The sequence below is a fragment of the Myxine glutinosa genome, unplaced genomic scaffold (genome assembly GCF_964187855.1).
Source record: "Myxine glutinosa unplaced genomic scaffold, kmMyxGlut1.1 SCAFFOLD_1592, whole genome shotgun sequence".
NCBI classification, from domain to species: Eukaryota; Metazoa; Chordata; class Myxini; order Myxiniformes; family Myxinidae; genus Myxine; species Myxine glutinosa.
The window spans coordinates 29,232-51,174 of record NW_027617687.1 but is presented as its reverse complement, the minus strand read 5'-3'; the positions used below and the strand labels follow the sequence as shown (position 1 = coordinate 51,174).

Below are 21,943 nucleotides of genomic sequence, written 5' to 3'. Positions count from 1 at the left end.
GTCTGCGAACTCTGACATCCCGGCCGACTGGCACATATTCTGATGTGTCTTGAGCTGGTTGTGCGGTGATGTCAGGAAGGAGTGGTTTGTCAGTGTACGCCTTTTGCTTGTTCTGCTTCTCTTGTAATGCGAGTGCTGTGTCTTTGCGTGATGGTGTGTTGGCCTTTGGCATCTGTAACACAGATACATGCAGCTTGGTGTGCATCTCTCTCCCATGAAGCAGTTCAGCAGGTGATCGCTGTGTTGTGGCATGTCGGGTTGCCCGGTATGTTTGAAGAGAGTCCGTTGTAAATGTTTTCCAGTCTTTACCCTTGATGTTAGCAGTGAGCAAGCTTTCTTTTAAGCTTCGATTGAATCGTTCTATTTCTCCATTCGCTTGTGGGTAGTGGACTGCTCACTTTCTGTGTGTAATCTCTCTGTCTTTCAGAAAGGTTTCAAATTCCCGAGAAGTGAATTGTGAACCATTGTCGGATATCAACTCTTTTGGGTTGCCTTCTCTGCTGACGACAGATGACAGGAACTTGATCACTGTAGTGGAAGTGACCTGGGAGGTGAAGGCAATTTCTAGCCATTTGCTAAAGTAATCGATGAGTGTGATAGCAAAACGACAGTCCAGTGGTGCAGAATCGAAGGGCCACACTATGTCGATTGCCAGTTTCTCCCAAGCTGCATCAGGATAAGGAACCGGCTGCAGTGGTGATGCGTGTTTCACAGCTGTCTTGTCGTGCTGCTGACAAGTAATGCAAGCTTTGATTGCGGACTCTACATGCGCGTCCATTCCCGGCCACCAGTACAGATCCCTTAACCGCTGCTTTGTCCTCACTATGCCCTGGTGAGTGTCATGTGCTAATTTGATGAAATGTGGTTGAAGTGCATCCGGGACAAGCAGGCAGTGAGTACCTCTCATCACACAGTCCTCTTGTAATGACAGTTCACTTTGGAATCTGAAGTAAGGAAGATCAGGATCCAGGCCTTTTGACGTTTTCGGCCAGCGCTTTGTAAGCATTTCACGCAACTTTGCTTGAACAGGACAAAAAATACAGGCAGTTTTGAATTCTTCAGCTGTCACAGCAATGAGGGTCGATGTGAGCGCGACAACCTCAACATCATCCCCCAGGCTTGGCTCTGAAGTAGGTAGTGGCAGGCGAAACAAGCAATCAGCTGTTACGTTTTCAGAGCCAGGCTTGTACTGAATGTCATAATTAAATGACAGAAGCCATGTGGACCATCTTGCCACGTGCATTCCAGCTCTTCCCAATCCTTTTCTGGAAAGCTGTGTAGTGAGAGGACTGTGGTCAGTGCGTAATGTGAAATGTCTGCCCTAGAGATAAGTCCTCCACTTCTCTGTCGCCCACATGCATCCAAGCGCTTCCTTTCCCCCCGTGGAATATTTTCTTTCCGATTCAGCCAGCGTTCGGGATGCAAATGCAATGGTTTTCTCTGTTTTGTCAGCGTGGATTTGCATCAGGACCGCTCCAAGACCAAAATCAGAGGCATCACTTGTCACTATACTGTATAGCTCTGGATCAAAAAGAGCGAGAGTTGGACTACTGACAATCAGTTCTTTAACTGAGTCGAAACTTTGCTGTGCCTTGACTGACCAGGAGAAGGTGAGTGGTCCCCGTAATAATTCTCTCAGAGGTTCCACGACCGATGCATAGTTAGGGATGAATTTTGCATACCATGACGTGAGTCCGAGAAAAGAGCGTAAACTCTGTACGTCTTTCGGTGGGGGTGCTTGTGACACAGCAACAACATGAGCAGGGTCAGGTTTCAGTCCTGCATGTGACACCACATGTCCTAAAAATGGCAACTCCGTCTGTCTGAAGTGGCATTTTGAAAGGTTCAGTTTCAGCCCAGCTGCATCGATATGTTGTAGTACCTCTCTGAGGTTTTTATCATGTGCTTTGGGAGTCCCTCCAAAAACGATTACATTGGCTAGGTAACACCGAGCTCCGGGTTGGTTTATTAAAATGGCAGACATCATCCTCTGGAAACAATTGGGTGCTGAAGCGAGCCCGTAAGGGATTCGTTTGTAGTGAAACAATCCCTCAGGCGTAATGAAGGCATTGAGGTCCCTGCTGTGCTCATGCAATACAACCTGGTGGTACGCACTTTGCAGATCCAGTGTGGAGAAAAGCGTGCTGCCTCGCAGCTCGGCAAACATCTCCTCCATATGTGGAAGAGTCAGTACAGATCCCTTAACCACAGGTGGACTCTCCACAGGTGGAGAGTCAGTACTCGTGAGATCTTGGAGACGGCGGCAGGGATTTTCGAAGCTCCACACGGTCTCCACGTTTTTCGAAGTTAAGTCTGTTCACAATTGTATTTTGTCGAAACTGTATTTATCTTTCGGTGTGTGAAGTTATTGTGTGCAACTTTGGTTGTTTCTCGGTGTTTATCTTTCATAAATTGATCGTCTGTTTGCCGTGTCGCGAGCAAGGCCTTTGCCGCGTCGCGAACGATTTGAAATCGAAGTTAAGTGATTGTTCCCATTTGTATTTTCGTTAAAACTGTATTTATTTATGGTGTTGTACGTATATTGTGTCCCGACGAAGATTTTTCGGTGCAAATCTTTCATACCTGTATTGAAAATCGTGTTAATTCGTGTCGTGTCTTGAGGCCTTGTACAGTGTGCACTGTACAACCTTGAGGCTTTGTTTTTCTCTCAGTGGTCCGTCGTTTGTGATCCAATAACTTTCGTTCTCTGTATTCCCAGTCTTTTCACCCATAGCCTACTTCCTTGTGTAAATCTCAACTCAAAAAAACAAACAAACAAAAAAAAAACATTTCCTTCTCTGTTCTCATTCATTTATTCATTCTTATTCGTTCGTTCGTTCTTCGACCACGTGTTTCTCCCCCATTTCCCCAGATAGTTTTCACTCATTAACCTTCAATGTTTACACTTTCCCCTCAAGTTATGTATTCCGTCATATTTTATAACACCTTTTTCTTCTTCTTCTTTAAAAGGCTGCTTTCGACTTGCTCACCAAATCAATTCATCCCAAAAAAAATATCCATCTCCTATAGTGCCTTTTTTCTACATTCCCTAAACTCTCCTGCACTCCATCCTCCATCCAGCGTCCTTAAACGTATTTTTAACTCGAAGGTCACAAGAAACTCATTTTGCAATAAATGTTCGTTTCCCATAAATCGTACACTTTCAAAAATCCAATCTCACCCCTCCCCTCCAAATCTTCCCCATAACCCCTCCCCTCCAAATCTTCCCCATCACCCCTCCCCTCCAAATCTTCCCCATCACCCATCCCTTTCAAATCTCCCCCCTTGCCCCCTCCCTCCTAAACTACCCCCTCACCCCTCCCCGCCAAGACGCCCCCTCGCCCCTCCCCTCCTAGACTCCTGCCTCACCCCTCCCCTCCAAATCTCCCCCATATCCCATCCCTTTCAAATCCCTCCCCTTGTCCCTTCCCTCCCAAACTCCCCCCTCACCCCTCCCCTTCAAATCTCCCCACCCTCATTGCTTCTCAATTTCCCCCCTCTCACTCCCCCTCCTCAAAGCGTCCTCCCCGCTTCTTCCCCCTTCAAACTCTCACCTCCATCTCCCCCAACCTTCTGCCTCGCTCTTCCCCCTCCTCAAATAACACCTCATTGTGGCTCACCCAATCACCATCAAACCTTTTGTCCGCCCCATCCTTCCCTTTCTCCGAGCTATTCTGAAATCTCTGACACACCTTCAACAGCTCTCCCTACCTCTTCCACCTCTTCCACAGCTTACCCTACCCCTCCTCCCCCCTGTTCTGTATCTGATGCTCCCCCTTCCTCTTCATTAACGGTATGGACCTCAAACATCCGGGGCCTTCGTTCAAACTTAACTGATCTCTCCATACAGGTTGCTTCTGTCAAACCAGACGTGATCTGCTTAACAGAAACTTTCCTCCTTTATGATGTCTCTGATTCCATAGTATCTCTCCCGGGCTACTCCCTCCTCCGGTATGATAGACCTGAGCCTCGTCCTGGAGGCGGGGTTGCTATCTTTATCAAAAACTCTCTTCCTCACTCGCCCTGCACTGCACTCTCTCCACCTCACCCCCAGGAATACCTCTGGCTACGGCTTCCCCTTCGCTCCCACCTCTTGTTCATATGTGTGTTGTACCGTCCACCAAACAGTGATGACTCCATCTACATCTCGCTGTCTGATGATATGGACCAACTTCTATCTACTCATCCCAACTCTCTCTTCCTCATATGTGGTGATTTCAACTGTCATCATGCCAGTTGGCTGGGTGTGGGTACCTCTCTCACCAGCCATGGCTCCTCAGCAAAGGACTTCTGCGACTCACTGGGACTGACACAATCTGTCAATTTCCCGACCCGGATCTCAGTCAACGGAACATCTTCTCTTCTGGACTTGGTTATGACTAACTTCCCTGAAAATGTCTGCTGCTCTTCTTCTGCTCCGATCGGATCATCTGATCATGTCCTTGTTAAAGTGGACATCTCTCTGACCATCCTCAGGGAGCCTGCTCAGCGTCGACGAGTCTGGCATTTCACTCAGGCCAACTGGCACGGTCTTCCAGCAGCCATCAATCATCTGGACTGGTCTCCCATCTCTACCACCTCTGACATCAACTCATCCTGGGAATTCTTCCAAAGTAAATTGCTCTCTCTCATGCACAGATTTATCCCATCTCGTCTTCAGTTGTCATACCCTTCCTCCCGTCCATGGTACACGGAATCTTGTGGTGAGGCTGTTGCCCAGAAACAACTTGCCTTCGTCTCCTGGAAAGCAAATCCAACGGAAGGAAATCTCATTTCCTTTCACAAAGCCCGAAACAAGTGTGTGTCCACCCTCAGGAGAGCCAGGAAACAATATCTCTCCGTTCTCAAGACCGAACTCTCTTATCTGTCTCCCTCTTCCAAATCCTGGTGGCGTCTGGTCAAATCCGTTTCTGGTGTTTGTTCCCCCTCCATCCCCTCCCTTACCTCAAACGGCTACACAGCTGACTCCGCAAGTGAAAAAGCTGAATGCCTCAACTCTGTGTTTGCCTCTAAATCTTGTGTCCCAAACCCATCCCTCTCTGTACCCACCATACCCAGTCGTACCCTGCTGCTCCTGGACTCCGTGTCCTTTCCTCCTGACAAGGTGGAAAAGTTTCTGTCAACCCTCGACTCTGATTCTGCAACTGGACCCGACGGTATCAGCCCACGGGTCCTAAAATCCTGCTCTGCTGCTCTATCTCACCCTCTCTCTGTTCTCTTCACCCTCTCTTTTGCTCAAGGTCAACTGCCATCTGCTTGGAAATCAGCCAACATCACCGCTTTGCACAAAAAAGGTGCAAAAACAGATCCGAGCAACTACAGACCAATCAGCCTTCTCCCAATTATCAGCAAAGTCATGGAATCCATCATTGCTTCGGATATGAAATCTTTCCTCTTCTCCAATGGCTTGATCTCTGATCATCAATTTGGTTTCAGACCAGGTCACTCTACTCTGGACATGCTGCTTCTGCTGTCTCAACAATGGATGGAGGTCCTCAATGCCAAACAGGAAATTACAGCTGTCTCCATCGACATATCACGTGCCTTCGACACGGTCTGGCACCCCGCTCTGCTCACCAAACTCTCCTCCTTTGGTATCCATGGAAATCTCCACGCATGGCTGGCGGACTTCCTCTCTAGTCGTCGTCAACGTGTGGCCCTGAATGGGTTTCTCTCATCTCCTCTTCCTGTTCAGGCTGGAGTTCCCCAAGGCAGTGTTCTGGGCCCCGTGCTTTTTCTGGTCTTCATCAATGATCTCTCTGACTCTCTCGAAAATCCTCTCTATCTCTTTGCTGATGACTCCACTCTCTGCCGCTCCATTCCTCTTCCCTCAGATCGGCAGTCTGCTGCCTCCTCACTCTCTGAAGACCTGGACAAAATCACAGACTGGTCAAACAAGTGGAACATGTCTTTCAATCCTGATAAATCTCACACTCTTACTATGTCTCTCCGAAAAGATCGACTGGACAACCCTCCCATCTACTTTCTCAACAATCCTCTCCAAGAAGTTCTTTTGCTCAAGATTTTGGGTCTCACTATCTGCCATGATCTTTCTTGGGAAAACCACATTTCCAAGCTGGCCTCCAAAGCCAGTCGCCGACTGGGCATCCTCCGTCGTGCGAAGTCCTTCCTCGGCACACCTGAGCTCCTCACCACATACAAGGCTTTCATCTGCAGCTCAATGGAATACTGTTCTCCCCTATGGGCCGGTGCTCCTGCCTCACACCTAGCTCGGCTTCACGCTGTTGAAACCAAAGCTTTCAGAATTATTGGAATCTCCCGCGATGAAGCTATCTCTGAGGGCCTTTCACTCACTCACCGCAGGCAGGTAGGTGGTCTTTCTGTCTTCTACCGACTCCTCTCCGGCCTTGCACCCCCAGCTCTCTCTGTGCTCTGTCCCCCAAATATTCCTACAGGTCGCACAAGATCTGCCAGCAACCCTCTGATGGTTAAACTGCCGAAATCTCGGCTCTCTGCTCACCTTCACTCTTTCATTCCTCTTTTCTCCCGCCTCTGGAACAAACTCCCTCACTCCCTTCAATCCCACTCCTCCCTCCAGGTCTTTAAAACAGCTGTTCACCACCATCTCTTATCTTCCCCCATCCAAAACCTTGATCTTTTCTACCCCCGCTAATTCACCCCAGATCCACCTTGTTTGAAATTCCAACTTCTTTCCTGGAAGTCCTGGCAGTGTCCATATGTTTTATACCTCTCCCACCGCCCCCTTCCCACGCCCCCCCCCCCAAAGCCCTCGCCCTCTCTCAGATCTCTCGATGTCTCCATGTCTCTCGGTCCCTGCTCTCAAATGTTGTGTTTGTGTCCTTCCCCCTCTCTCCCCATCTTGTCTACCGCTCCCTATGTTATATGTTTTATGTGTCGGTTTGTCTTTCTGTGTGATTAATGTTCGCTCTTTCACGAGCCTCGATCTTGTATACCAAAAAAAAAAAAAAAAAAAAAAAAAAAAGGATATCCATCAATCACCACCGCTTTATTTGGTTCTCTTAAATCCACACACAGACAAATCTCTCCGTTTTTCATCATTGTCACTACAATTGGTGAAACCCACTCTGAAGATTCAATTGGCTCAATTACATCCAATTTAACGAGCTTTTTCAACTCCTGAGAAACAGCATCTCTCACAGAAAAAAGCAAGCGGCGCAGCTTTTGCTAGATTGGAGTCACATTAGGTCGTATTTTAACGAGATGAATAAACCCCTTTGACACAGCCCAGGGTGTCCTCCTTGCTGTCACCTGTAACATTTGCCACTGGAGTTCGATTTGTCCTGTTTTGGGTGGTCGAAGTGATGCGACCATTCAGTAATTGCATGTCGGCTGCAGCAACCAGGTCTCTGCCCAGAATGGAATGGCAGTGCCGCTCTGCACTATGTAGAATTCATCAGGTGCACAGTGATTCTCGAAAGTCACATCGGCATGCAGGCAACCACGCACAGGAATCGGGTTTCTCAGGTAGCTAACCAAGTATAGTTTTGGCTCAGTCAGTGACACATTATTGATACATTACATGTAGACAGATTCAGGAAGTATGGATACTGCCGAGCCTGTATCTAACATTAGTTCAATGTCCATCGGCTCTCCCCCAGCAGCAGTAACTTGTACAGTGCACATTATCTTATCAGCATCTCGAGTCGTATTGTCCACACTCAACACATTCACGACAGGCACAGTCACTTCGTGAACCTGCTTTGAGCATACTTTAGCAAAATGTCCTCTCTTTTTGCAGCTGTTGCACTGTGCATCCTTTGCTGGGCATCCATAGTAATTAGCTGTGTGGTTTACAGAACCGCATCTATAACATGTCTTCCCTTGAGCCAGTTGTGATCGCTGATCTGAAATACCTCTCCCAGCGAGTCTAAAGGGTCTTTTGCTGCTCTGCGAATCCTGTGTCTGCACAGGGTGTACAGGGTGTATGGCCTGTATGGCACTAGCAGCCCCTTGGCCTATGATCTTGGCCTCCGCCATTTCCGATTCAAGTCTGTGTTGCGATGGTTATAGCTTTCTGTAATGTCAGTCCCGTTTCTAGCAGTAACTGCTCTCTAATGTGAGGTGAGTTTGTTTTCTCGACCAGCTGGTCCCAGATCATTTCGGCTGCCAGCTCTCCTAACTCACATGGGACGACCATCTCCCTTAATGAAGCAATGTATTGCTCCGTGGACTCACTGCCATTTTCCTGATCACGTTGCCGAAATTTATATCGTTCTGCCACGACATGAAGTCTTGGGACAAAAAAATTCCTCAAGGCCGCAAGTGCAGTCTCATAGCTATTATCAGCTACTGTTAATGTATAGAAGAGTCTCTGACCTTCGGTGCCCAAGCAATGTATCAAAAGTGCGCGCTTCCTCGCATCAGCCAGTGTAGTCTCCTGTATCACCAGAACGTAGTTTTCAAAGACACGAGTCCAGGCCGTAAAAGGCATCGAAGGCTCACCCGGGTTTTGCAGAAAGGGTGTCGGTGGATTCACGTTCAATCCCATTCTCGTTGCCAGTATGTTGTGTCGTGAAGTACTCCAAGAATGAAGAATTCATTCAGTAAGGTCCAACAGTTTTATTCAATCCAACATCGAACGCACGTCCCGTTCCAATCCTCTCCCCACTTCGTCCTTTACCCGGAACTCCTCCTCCTCTTGGCCACGCCCCCTCTAGCGTACCTCCTTTGCACAACACCACATCCATATTCCATGGGCATGATAGGACAGTCCATGTGCGATTGAGCATGGAAGAGTAGCATGGCATGAGAGAGCGAGTGTGAATGGTTGTGAAATAGCCCGTGTGAGTGAAATGTAGCGAGGCGGCCATGTACAGAAGTGGTGTGTGAATGGTATGCGAGGGATCACGAGGCGGCTTGTGAGCTGCATGGTGTGCAAAAGACAACGGTACGGCCCGTGTGCGTAAGTGGTGTGAGGGCCGCGGGACATCCCGCGACCAGAGATTGTTTGGAGAAGTCCCACGAAGGGAGGGAGAGTGGTGAAGTTCGCAGAGGGGAAGAAAGTGGCCGTGGTGGAGGTCGCTGGATGTCAAGATAGGAGTGACGTAAAGTGACGGACACGTAGGGGTTTCCCGTGGGGAAGCCCCGGAATGCCATCCGATATGAAGAATGTGTGTGTTGCGCAGAAATTAGAGTTCATTGCAAAGTTAGAGTATGGGTGTATCGGTTGCCTGCGTGTGTGACGAGTATGATGTCAATAAACAAACGATTAAATTAGCAACCCTACTCTGAAGGTGCTGATTCATTGGATCATTCTCACCTCCTCAGCCTCTTCGCTCCGACTCAGCATAAAAGTATTGTCTGAGTTACCACTATCAATCACGGCACAAATGCTGAGTACAATGAAGTACTGTACACCGCTCCTTTCCTATGCCATCTCCAGGCGTGGCATAACGTCAATGCCGGGCACCAAAGGGGGGCTCGGCAATGACGCACGCTGAAAGGGAGTACTCAGTTTTCACTCTGGTTGTTTGTTTTCTCGTTTGTTTTCTTGTTTTCTTTCTTGTTTGTCCGGGCGATATCTCAGCCATCCTTTGAGCTAGGAAGCTGAAATTTCGGCACAATAGTGAGCAATTTCGGCACAATTTTTGTTTTTTGATTAATCGATTAATTGATGAGTTATTTAATTATTATCGATTAATTAAGTACTTATACATTTCCTTTCTCTTCTGGGAATGATCTCAGGCACCTTTTGAGTTAGGAAGCTGATATTTGTACATGTCAATGACCATGTGATTTGGCTGTAAAGGCTATTTTTTATGTATTGAGTAATCAATTAATCGATTAATTATTTAATTATTCGATGAATGACGAAAACTTTTTTTTTTTTTTAGTTACAGATTCGGATGAAATGGTGGTGGTTTATGTGTTATATTAGCCAATTGATGAATTATTTAATTTTATGATTATTATTTATTTATTTTCATTATTAATCATTTATTTATTTTCTTTCTCATCTGGCCAATAGCTTAGGCATCTTTTGAGCCTTTTGAGCTAGGAAGCTGATATTTGGACATGACAATGACCAAGTTATTTGTCTGTAAAGGGTATTTTTGATTTATTGATTAATCAATTAATCGATTAATTATTTATTGATTGATAAATTAATTATTAAAAATTTTTTATTAATGACTTATTTAATTAAATTTCTAAAAGTTACATCTTCGGATGAAGCACTAGTGGTTTAGTTATGCTATGAGCCAATTGATTATGAAAATATTTTATGACAATCTTTTATTGATTTTAATTATGCAATTAATAAATCAAATATTGTGCACCTCCCCTTCCAAATACAGTCTCTGAGCTCCACGGCGGTATTGCCGGGTGCCGGAGGCGCCCTGGCAATGCCGCGCTGGAGGATATTTAATTATTTGGCATGTGGGCGGTGTACTTTGAATGTATCTGCACTTGTTTATTTTATTTCTATGACATGCTTGTTTTATTACTTGGCAAAAAAAATAAAATAATTTGCAAGTATGTTGATCACTCCGGTTTGTGTGTTTGTTTGTTACTTGGGGAATTTTTTTTTTTTTTTTGCAACTATGTTGTTCACTCCGGTTTGTGTGTGTGTTTGTTTGTGTGTGTGTCTGCCTGTTTGTCTGTCCGCTCACTTATACTTGCCCACAGGACACAATTTTAAACCGATCTTCACGAAACTTTACAAAAAGGTAGAGTTCGTGGTCCGACAAAATGCTATATATTTTTGGGGTCAAAAGGTCAAAAGGTCAACTTAGGGCGAAGGTCAACCACTTTTTTCAAATTTCTAAAATTCTCAATTTTCATCCGATTGACTTGAAATTTGAATAGGATTTACATATCGGTGAACTGAATTCAACCACCAACTATTTTTGAGATCAACATAGGCCAAAAGGTCAACATAGGCCAAAGGTCAACCACTTTTTCATATTTCTAAAATCCTCAATTTTCATCCGATTGACTTGAAATTTGAATAGGATTTACATGTCGGCTTACTGAATTCAACCACCAACTATTTTTGAGATCAGCATAGGCCAAAAGGTCAACATAGGCCAAAGGTCAACAACAATTTCACATTTCTAAAATCCTCAATTTTCATCTGATTGATTTGAATTTTGAATAGGATTTACATATCAGCTAACTGAATTCAACCACGTATAATTTTTCAGATCACAATAGGCCAAAAGGTCAACATAGGCCAAAGGTCAACCACTTTTTCCGAATTTCTAAATGCCTCAATTTTCATCTGATTGACTTGAAATTTGAATTGGATTTTCATATCAGCTAACTGAATTCAACCACCAATTATTTGTGAGGTCAAAAGGATTCTCTATTGAGTGCCATTCTGCCTTGTTCTGTTTTGCCAAGTGTTGCTCTATGAGTGATTTTTCATTGTTTATTTCTTGTATGAGTGTTTTTATTGCATACAACCACTGCATAAAACTGTTTAATAATGTCTTTTATGCACGGTTGGGCATTTATTACCATTCAAAAATAATCAATCGATTTAAGGGACACCCCCTACGGTTAGTCCGTTAAATCGAGGTTTTACTGTATATATGTGCATACGATATACAGTATATATATATATATGTATATATATATATATAATTAATCTGATGAAAATTGGTGAATTTTGTGACCTTGACCGTTGACCTTTTGACCTCAAAAACAATAGCTTTTTGCTTGTGACTACCTCTACCAGGCAGTTGTGTTTCATAAAGTTTGGAGTAAAATTGTGACCTGCAAGCGATTGAAAGACAGACAATAGCAGACCAAACCAACCAATATATTTGCGAATCTGCAATTTTGCAAGTAAACAGATAGACAGACAGATAGACAGACAGACAAACAGGACTCCTTTGCCAGTGGGGGTAATAAGCTGCATATGTGTCAATAGTACCCAGGGTCAGGTTATGGGACTCCCACCCACTGTCCCTCGGGGAGGACGACTTGCAATTTTGGCCTGTACACTTACCACACAGTGCAGGTGGTTTAATGACCTCTGCTGCAGACAGAGGTGCTATTTCGATCGCCACGGCGCAAAATATATTTGCCACACCTACACCTCCCCCTCGATCCCCTCCACCCCTTCCCCCCTCCACTCCCCCAGATGCTACTGAAGCATGTGTTGCTATCGTAACATTTATGACACACTTTTGGCATTCTAATCTCAATGGAAATTCCATAATCCCAGTCAAATAATGACTTGCAACTATCTTTTATCCATCTTTCTAATCTGCACAGGAAATCGGGAATGTGTTTGGATGAAACAACGACTTTCCTTGTTGATGGTTCAACTCATAAGATGTATCCAAGTAAGTGAAACTTTCATAAACTCTTTCTGCTTTTTGTTTTCTTTCATTGTTATATCATGATCCATTCTGTGTTCATGCCCCTCCATGGGCCTTGACACCGTACACAAAGAAATTACTTAGTGAATCTTACTATAATTCACCAAATGCCCAAATGTCCATAGCACGGGTACCTCACTTGTTTTACAAATTTGATATTGCCCCGTTCAGTGTATTAGCATTTCTTTACGACACAGAAAGTAATTAATTTTTATATGTATATTTGATGGTATGAAAAATTAACTTTGCAAAGTTCACAGACTATAAAGTACACAACAAGGGGCAATTTATAATTAACCTGCTCGCCCTTTTCCTGTACTTTCAGAAAAAGTTTCTGATGAGCAGAAAAAGCTTTTTGGGTCGAATATGACGAGTATATACCGGAAGATGGTATACAATAGGTATGGCTTTGTGGAAAGTCATATCGTGAAGGACAATGTACATTTTAAAGCAATGTCAATTATTGGTAAGTTTTTTTTATGTGGTCTTTACAGTGGGGTAATACTTACGTGAAACTAAAATGTAACATTCTTATGATTGACACCTTTACTTCTGTATTGATAAATTAGGCAAGAATCTCAAATGATGCAGAGGATGTGAGCAAGGGCTGCACAAAGTCGTTTTGGAACAAGTTTGAAAATTGTCCAAAAGCATGGAGGCCACGTGACAATTTGTTTACACCCTATGCTCTATGGTCTTTTCCAAATGGCAATGACCTGCATCAAACTGACCAGCCCTGCCCCTTGTATTGGCCTCACCTCTGATCGACCAGCCATTTTACCAGTTAACACACGAGTAGTGAAACAACACAGCTAACTTCAAACATCGGGGATGCCTCTTCGTGTTGGTTGTACTTGTAACACCCCCCCCCCCCCTCTCCCCAACGCAAGTCTGGGGCCAAATCTTCCCCATTCTTCCCTGCTGTCCGGATTCGTCAGGGCAGAGCGGTCATGGTGTCAGAGTGCTGATTGGTCTCCATGGACAGGCCCTTTCCCTCTTGTCTCTCTCTCTCTCTATATATATATATATATATATATATATACTAGCTTGGCTCGGCTCGCTGCGCTCGCCTCACCAAGCGTCGATACTGAGGAGCGGGCTTATTTTAGCTGAGGCTAATGACTGTACCTGAGTTGCTGTGTTGTCATGATTTTCACCAATCATAATACAAACAATTACTTTGCACAAATGTATTTGTTGTGTTTGTGATATTACATTTTTATCGGCAATTTAGGTTGAAGATTTAGGTTGAATGTTTTTTTTTTAAAGAAAGAACCCCTCCGCACATACATAGGGGAGGGGTAGGTGCAGACTGGAAGTTTGGGCCGATTACACCTAACCACCACGTAATTCAAAACACCTCACCACCACGTAATTCAAAACACCTAACCACCACATAATTCAAAATACCTCACCACCAAGTAATTCAAAACACCTCACCACCAAATAATTTAAAACACCTCACAGCCATAAAACACGTAATAAAAACACCTCACCACCACGAAATTGAAAACACCTCACAGCCATCAAACACGTAATAAAAACACCTCACAGCCATAAAACACGGAATAAAAACACCTCACAGCCATAAAACACGTAATAAAAACACCTCACAGCCATAAAACACATAATAAAAACACCTCACCACCACGAAAATAAAAACACATCACAGCCATAAAACACGTAATAAAAAAACCTCACAGCCATAAAACACGTAATAAAAACACCTCACAGCCATAAAACACGTAATAAAAACACCTCACAGCCATAAAACACGTAATAAAAACACTTCACCACCACGAAAATAAAAACACCTCTCAGCCTTAAAACACGTAATAAAAACACCTCACAGCCATATAACACGTAATAAAAACACCTCACCACCACGTAATAAAAACACCTCACAGCCATAAAACACGTAATAAAAACACCTCACAGCCATAAAACACATAATAAAAACACCTCACAGCCATAAAACACGTAATAAAAACACCTCACCACCACGAAAATAAAAACACCTCACAGCCATAAAACACGTAATAAAAACACCTCACAGCCATAAAACACGTAATAAAAACACCTCACCACCACATAATAAAAACACCTCACAGCCATAAAACACGTAATAAAAACACCTCACCACCACGAAAATAAAAACACATCACAGCCATAAAACACGTAATAAAAACACCTCACACCCATAAAACACGTAATAAAAACACCTCACAGCCATAAAACACGTAATAAAAACACCTCACAGCCATAAAACACGTAATAAAAACACCTCACCACCACGAAAATAAAAACACCTCTCAGCCTTAAAACACGTAATAAAAACACCTCACAGCCATAAAACACGTAATAAAAACACCTCACCACCACGTAATAAAAACACCTCACAGCCATAAAACACGTAATAAAAACACCTCACAGCCATAAAACACGTAATAAAAACACCTCACCGCCATAAAACACGTAATAAAAACACCTCACCACCACGAAAATAAAAACACCTCACAGCCATAAAACACGTAATAAAAACACCTCACAGCCATAAAACACGTAATAAAAACACCTCACCACCACGTAATAAAAACACCTCACAGCCATAAAACACGTAATAAAAACACCTCACCACCACGTAATAAAAACACCTCACAGCCATAAAACACGTAATAAAAACACCTCACCGCCACAAAAATAAAAACACATCACAGCCATAAAACACGTCATAAAAACACCTCACAGCCATAAAACACGTAATAAAAACACCTCATAGCCATAAAACACGCAATAAAAACACCTCACAGCCATAAAACACGTAATAAAAACACCTCACCACCACGAAAATAAAAACATATCACAGCCATAAAACACGAAATAAAAACACCTCACAGCCATAAAACATGTAATAAAAACACCTCACAGCCATAAAACACGTAATAAAAACACCTCACAGCCATAAAACACGGAATAAAAACACCTCACAGCCATAAAACGTAATAAAAACACCTCACAGCCATAAAACACGTAATAAAAACACCTCACCACCACGAAAATAAAAACACATCGCAGCCATAAAACACGTAATAAAAACACCTCACAGCCATAAAACACGTTATAAAAACACCTCACAGCCATAAAACACGTAAAAAAAACACCTCACAGCCATAAAACACGTAATAAAAACCTCACCACCACCAAATTAAAAACACCTCACAGCCATAAAACACGTAATAAAAACACCTCACAGCCATAAAACACGTAATAAAAACACCTCACAGCTAAAAAACACGTAATAAAAACACCTCACCGCCACGAAATTAAAAACACCTCACCACCACGTCATTTAAAAACACCTCACCACCAAGTAATTCAAAACACCTCACCACCACATAATTCAAAACACCTCATCACCAACTAATTCTAAACACCTCACCAACACATAATTAAAAAACATCACCACAACGTAATTATAAATACCTCACCACCAATTAATTCAAAACACCTCACCACCATGTGATTTAAAAACACCTCACCACCATGTCATTTAAAAACACCTCACCACCACATAATTCAAAATACCTCACCACCACGTGATTCAAAACCACCACAACGTTATTAAAAACACTTCACAACCACGGAAACAAAAGTTTGAGGGAGTCGTTAAGTGACAACACAGACACTGCCCAGATGTGTCGATATATAGATAAATGACTGTACCCGAGTTGCCGTTTTGTCATGGTTTAAACCAATCATAATTCAAACAATTATTTTGCACAAATGTATTTGTTATATACATGATATCACATTTTATAAACAATTGAAGTTGACAAAAAAAAAAAATTCCCCCCCCCAAAAAAAAACAAATTGGAAATTTTTTCAAAACAAATACACTTAGGACATACCTACGGGAGAGATATGTGCATTCCAGAAGTTTGGTACGATTTCACAAAAGTTTGAGAAAGTAGTTCAGTGACAACACAACACAACACTGGACAGGACAGACGCTGCACAGATATATATATATATATATATACAGACTTGGCATTTAATATGGAATTTTTTTTTTGTGGGGATGAACTTACTTTTCAAGATGTCTTAAAACCAAAAGTTCATTGGAATTATGTTGAAATTATTCTAGATTTTGTTAATGTGACCTTTAAAAGAAACAAAAACCACATTTGACATTTCGAAACAAATAAATTGATCCTTGAAAGTGATGTAAACTGATATCGAACTCAATTCATGGACAGTACTGTATTAAACTTCTGTACGTTTTCCAGAAGTATCTCTTTATTTTGCACATTAGCCAAAAAATTTTTTAACAAAAGCAAAAGTTCAATTACGACTGGGATTACGGACAGTAAAATTACAGTTCAGTACTTCGTGTAACCCCCACGAGCATTCAGGAGAGCACGTACACGTTGAGGCATGCTGTTCACGAGATTTGCCAAGGTTTGGACAGGAATCCCTGCCATGAAGTGACAATAGCCTGCTGCAATTCACGCACAGAGGTCGGCTGCTGGTCCAAGTGGTCGATTTGACGCGTTATTTCTGCCCACAAGTTCTCTATCGGATTCATATCCAGGGACATGGCAGGCCACTCCATATGCTCTACACCACGGTCAGCAAAAATTGTGTTGGATCATGCGAGCAGGATGAGGCCGTGCATTGTCATCTTGGAAGACAAAGTTTCCTCGAAAGGCTGCACGAGCAAATTGAAGCAATGTTTCTTCCAGAATGGCCATGTACTTGAACTGGTTCAGGTTTCCATTCAGAACAACCAGGTCAGTTTGCCCCCTGCATGAAAAGCATCCCAAACGGTCACCCCACCACCTCCGTCTTGGACTCTTGGCACTATACAATCTTTGTTGTAGGCTTCATGCACTTGTCTGCGCACTCGGACGCGGCCATCTTGACGATAGACCAGAAATCTAGACTCGTCACTGAAGATCACGTGATTCCAGTGTCCTGGCTGCCATTGACGGTGCTCTCTGGCCCACTGCAATCGGCGCTGGCGGTGTTGTCTGGTCAGGCGTGGCTTTCTCAGGGGACGCCTGGCACGATAGCCTGCTTGAACCAGTCGTTGGTTGACTAGCCTTCTGGATACAGGCACATTTGTCAGTTGCTGCCACTCAGCCCTACGCCGATTAGCTGACTTGGTACGGCCATTGCGGACTAACCGGTGCAGCTGGCGATCATCCCTCCATGTGGTTCTGCAGGGACGTCCTGGCCTCGGTATTGGAGTAGGGACACCCCTCTGAGCATTTCGTTTCAGGATCTATGACACCTGACCTTGAGTGATGCCATACTGCCGAGCAATGGCACGCTGTTTCATGCCGTAATTTCGTAAAGCCACCACTCCATGACAAACAGCATTTTCGAGTTGACGTACCATCTCCGAGGAAGCGGCAATAACTTTTGGAGACATGCAGCAGTTGTTTTCCACTAATACAGCACGCAACAACCCTTGTATACCCGAATGTGAAGCCAATCATCAAATGCACCTGTCCGTACATTTTGCCACGCCACCTGTGATATAATCCTGTTGTTGACTTCTGGCTGCGACAGACAATCAGTGACATGGTTCTTTTAACAAATAAATCACCAAAGTGTAAAAGAAACTCACCAGATTGATATCCTGAGTTAAGAAAGTAAACCCAAGTCAAGAAAGAAAAAAAAATTCCATATTAAATGCCAAGTCTGTGTATATATATATATATATATATATATATATATATATATATATATATATATATATATATATATATATATATATATATATATATATATATATATATATATATATATATACATACATACATACATATATACATATACATATCTATATATATATATATATATATATATATATATATATATATATATATATATATATATATATATATATATATACATTATAATAGCCGTAGATGATTCTGTCTGTTAGACGTCTGTCCGGGGTGTGGCTTACTCGGTTTGCAGAGTAGCTCCACCTATAGCTCCACCCAATCTGGGAGAGGCTTCATATAAACAAATATCCACCATTTTATTAACTCGCATAGCTTTGAAGCCTGTTTTGTAGGCCCGTGGTGTCTTGCTCTCTCTCCCAGTTTTATTTCAAATCAAATTCGATATATCATTTCATTTTTCACAGTCGCCAACATAGTTTTAGACTCAGTTGAAAAAAAACGGGAAGAAAATCCGATGAAAGTTGCCGTTTATAGAACGAGATGAATTCTCAAAGGCCTGTAACTTCAAGGCCATTGAGTCTCTCTCACGCCTTTATCTCCAATCTAACTCACCATATGATTTCATTTTTATCGATGGTTTTAGACTCGGTGTCAGCAATAATTGAGAACATTCCACACACGCGGGAAAATGCAGAGATATATTTTTAAAAACCGCGTCATGATGTATCATACACCGCCCAACATGACACCGACGGCAACGTGTCGACATATATTAAAAAGTCGCTTTTGCTTTTCCGTTAAGATATATTACTTTTTCGTTTGATGACAGTCGTCACAAAAACGTCAACAATGATGCCGACATATATTTCTTCATTTTTATTTCATTCAACATTATTATCCGGAAGTAAAATATGTTTCAGGAAATTACCGAGAGATATTTCTTCGTTTTTTTTCATTAGTTATGTGCGCATACACTTTAAATAGGTTTATTTGAAATCTTTAATTTTCCACAATATAATTTACTTGCCATTTATCATTTGATGATTACGAGACACTTCCTCTTGAGGATCGTGACAATTCATGCGCTGCGTGGAAACTTCTATTTCCAAAATGAATGAGATGATCGATGAAGAACGCAGACTTGAACAGGATGTCGCAAGAAAACGAATGAGACGGGCGAACGAGTCCGTCGACGAACGTCAATGCAGTCTTGAACATGATGGAGCAAGAAAAAGAATGAGACGGGAGAAAAACGAGAGAAACGAGACGGGGAAAAGCCGATTGGAGAGGCGAGTGAGGAGCGATTGGAGAGGAGAGTGAGGAGCGATTGGAGGGGAGTGTGAGGCGCGATTGGAGAGGAGTGTGAGGCGCGATTGGAGAGGAGTGTGAGGCACGATTGGAGAAGAGTGTGAGGCACGTTAGGGAAGGAGTGTGAGGCGCGATTGGAGAGGAGTGTGAGGCGCGATTGGAGAGGAGTGTGAGGCGCGATTGGAGAGGATTGTGAGGGGCGAATGGAGAGGAGTGTGAGGCGCGATTGGAGAGGAGTGTGAGGCGCGATTGGAGAGGAGTGTGAGGCGTGATTGGAGAGGAGTGTGAGGCGCGATTGGAGAGGAGTGTGAGGCGCGATTGGAGAGGAGTGTGAGGCGCGATTGGAGAGGAGTGTGAGGCGCGATTGGAGAGGAGTGTGAGGCTCGATTGGAGAGGAGTGTGAGGCGCGATTGGAGAGGAGTGTGAGGCGCGATTGGAGAGGGGTGTGAGGCGCGATTGGAGAGGAGTGTGAGGAGCGATTGGAGAGGAGAGTGAAGAGCGATTGGAGGGGAGTGTGAGGCGCGATTGGAGAGGAGTGTGAGGAACGATTGGAGAGGAGTGTGAGGCACGATTGGAGAGGAGTGTGAGGCGCGATTGGAGAGGAGTGTGAGGCGCGATTGGAGAGGAGTGTGAGGTGCGATTGGAGAGGAGTGTGAGGCGCCATTGGAGAGGAGTGTGAGGCACAATTGGAGAGGAGTGTGAGGCGCGATTGGAGAGGAGTGTGAGGGGCGATTGGAGAGGAGTGTGAGGAGCGATTGGAGAGGAGTGTGAGGAGCGATTGGAGAGGAGAGTGAGGAGCGATTGGAGGGGAGTGTGAGGCGCGATTGGAGAGGAGTGTGAGGCGCGATTGGAGAGGAGTGTGAGGCGCGATTGGAGAGTGTGAGGCGCGATTGGAGAGGAGTGTGAGGCGCGATTGGAGGGGAGTGTGAGGCACGATTGGAGGGGAGTGTGAGGCGCGATTGGAGAGGAGTGTGAGGGGCGATTGGAGAGGAGTGTGAGGTGCGATTGGAGAGGAGTGTGAGGCGCGATTGGAGAGGAGTGTGAGGCGCGATTGGAGAGGAGTATGAGGCGCGATTGGAGAGGAGTGTGAGGCACGATTGGAGAGGAGTGTGAGGCACGATTGGAGAGGAGTGTGAGGCGCGATTGGAGAGGAGTGTGAGGTGTGATTGGAGAGGAGTGTGAGGGATTGGAGAGGTGAGGGATTGGAGAGGAGAGGAATGTGAAGGATTGGAGAGGAGTGTGAGGGACGATTGGAGAGGAGTGTGAGGGATTGGAGAGGAGTGTGAGGGATTGGAGAGGTGAGGGATTGGAGAGGAGAGGAATGTGACGGATTGGAGAGGAGTGTGAGGCACGATTGGAGAGGAGTGTGAGGCGCGATTTGAGCGGAGTGTGAGGGATTGGAGAGGAGTGTGAGGATTGGAGAGGTGAGGGATTGGAGAGGAGAGGAGTGTGAGGGATTGGAGAGGAGTGTGAGGTATTGGAGAGGAGTGTGAGGAATTGGAGAGGTGAGGGATTGGAGAGGAGAGGAATGTGAGGGATTGGAGAGGAGAGGAGTGCTAGGTGGAGAGAGGAGAGTGTCAGGTGGAGAGAGGAGAGTGTCAGGTGGAGAGAGGAGAGTGTCAGGTGGAGAGAGGAGAGTGTCAGGTGGAGAGAGGAGAGTGTCAGGTGGAGAGGAGTGAGGGGTCACATATTATGTGAAATAAATCAATTGTGTTCATTACACCATTTCTGGATCTGATGAATTGCCAGTAACCATTTGTAAAAATGAATGTGCAGCATCTTACTCAATATGTCGAAATGTCACACACGTCCATGGGATTCCCATGGGTGACCCCACTCGTGTATATATATATATATATATATATATATATATATATATATATATATATATATATATATATATATATATATATATATATATATATATATATATATATATACAGTATATATATATATATATATATATACATATACATATATATATACATATATATATATATATATATATATACATATATATATACATATATATATACATATATACATATATACATATATACATATATACATATATACATATATACATATATACATATATACATATATACATATATACACATATACATATATACACATATACATATATACACATATACATATATACACATATACATATATACACATATACATATATACACATATACATATATACACATATACATATATACACATATACATATATACATATATATATATATATATATATATATATATATATGATCAAGGCACCTCCTAGCTTTAATGGTGAGCACCAGCCACAAATTATGTCTCACACGGTAAATACCGCATAACCCGCAAGGAACCAACAGCCTGTCTGCCACACAGACCATCGTTCCCACCAGTGCAAACCAAAACCAGGGGGTGCGGTGCGATCGGCAGGGATAATAATCAACGAACATAACAGCGTGACGAGCGCTGTCCCGATCTCCTGTGGACCGAAGTCCTAGACCAAAGCGTCACCTCCGACCCAAAGGGTCTTCTGGAGGCTTCAGCCCGGCCACTCTGTCAACAGACAGAGATTTATTAATTGGTCACCATGGTCCACAG

The 21,943-nt window shown here is 43.6% G+C and overlaps 1 protein-coding gene across 1 annotated transcript in view; it reads left to right on the top strand.

Annotated features, from left to right (window-relative positions):
- LOC144889192 (uncharacterized) overlaps window positions 1–21,943 on the top strand; it is a gene marked incomplete at its 3' end in the record, with an annotated part of 76,358 nt that overhangs the window by 33,769 nt on the left and 20,646 nt on the right. The window contains exons 3-4 of the mRNA XM_078769167.1: window positions 12,226–12,296; window positions 12,658–12,798. Of these exons, the coding sequence (XP_078625293.1) occupies window positions 12,226–12,296; window positions 12,658–12,798 (212 nt within the window). The remainder of the gene's footprint in view (window positions 1–12,225; window positions 12,297–12,657; window positions 12,799–21,943) is intronic.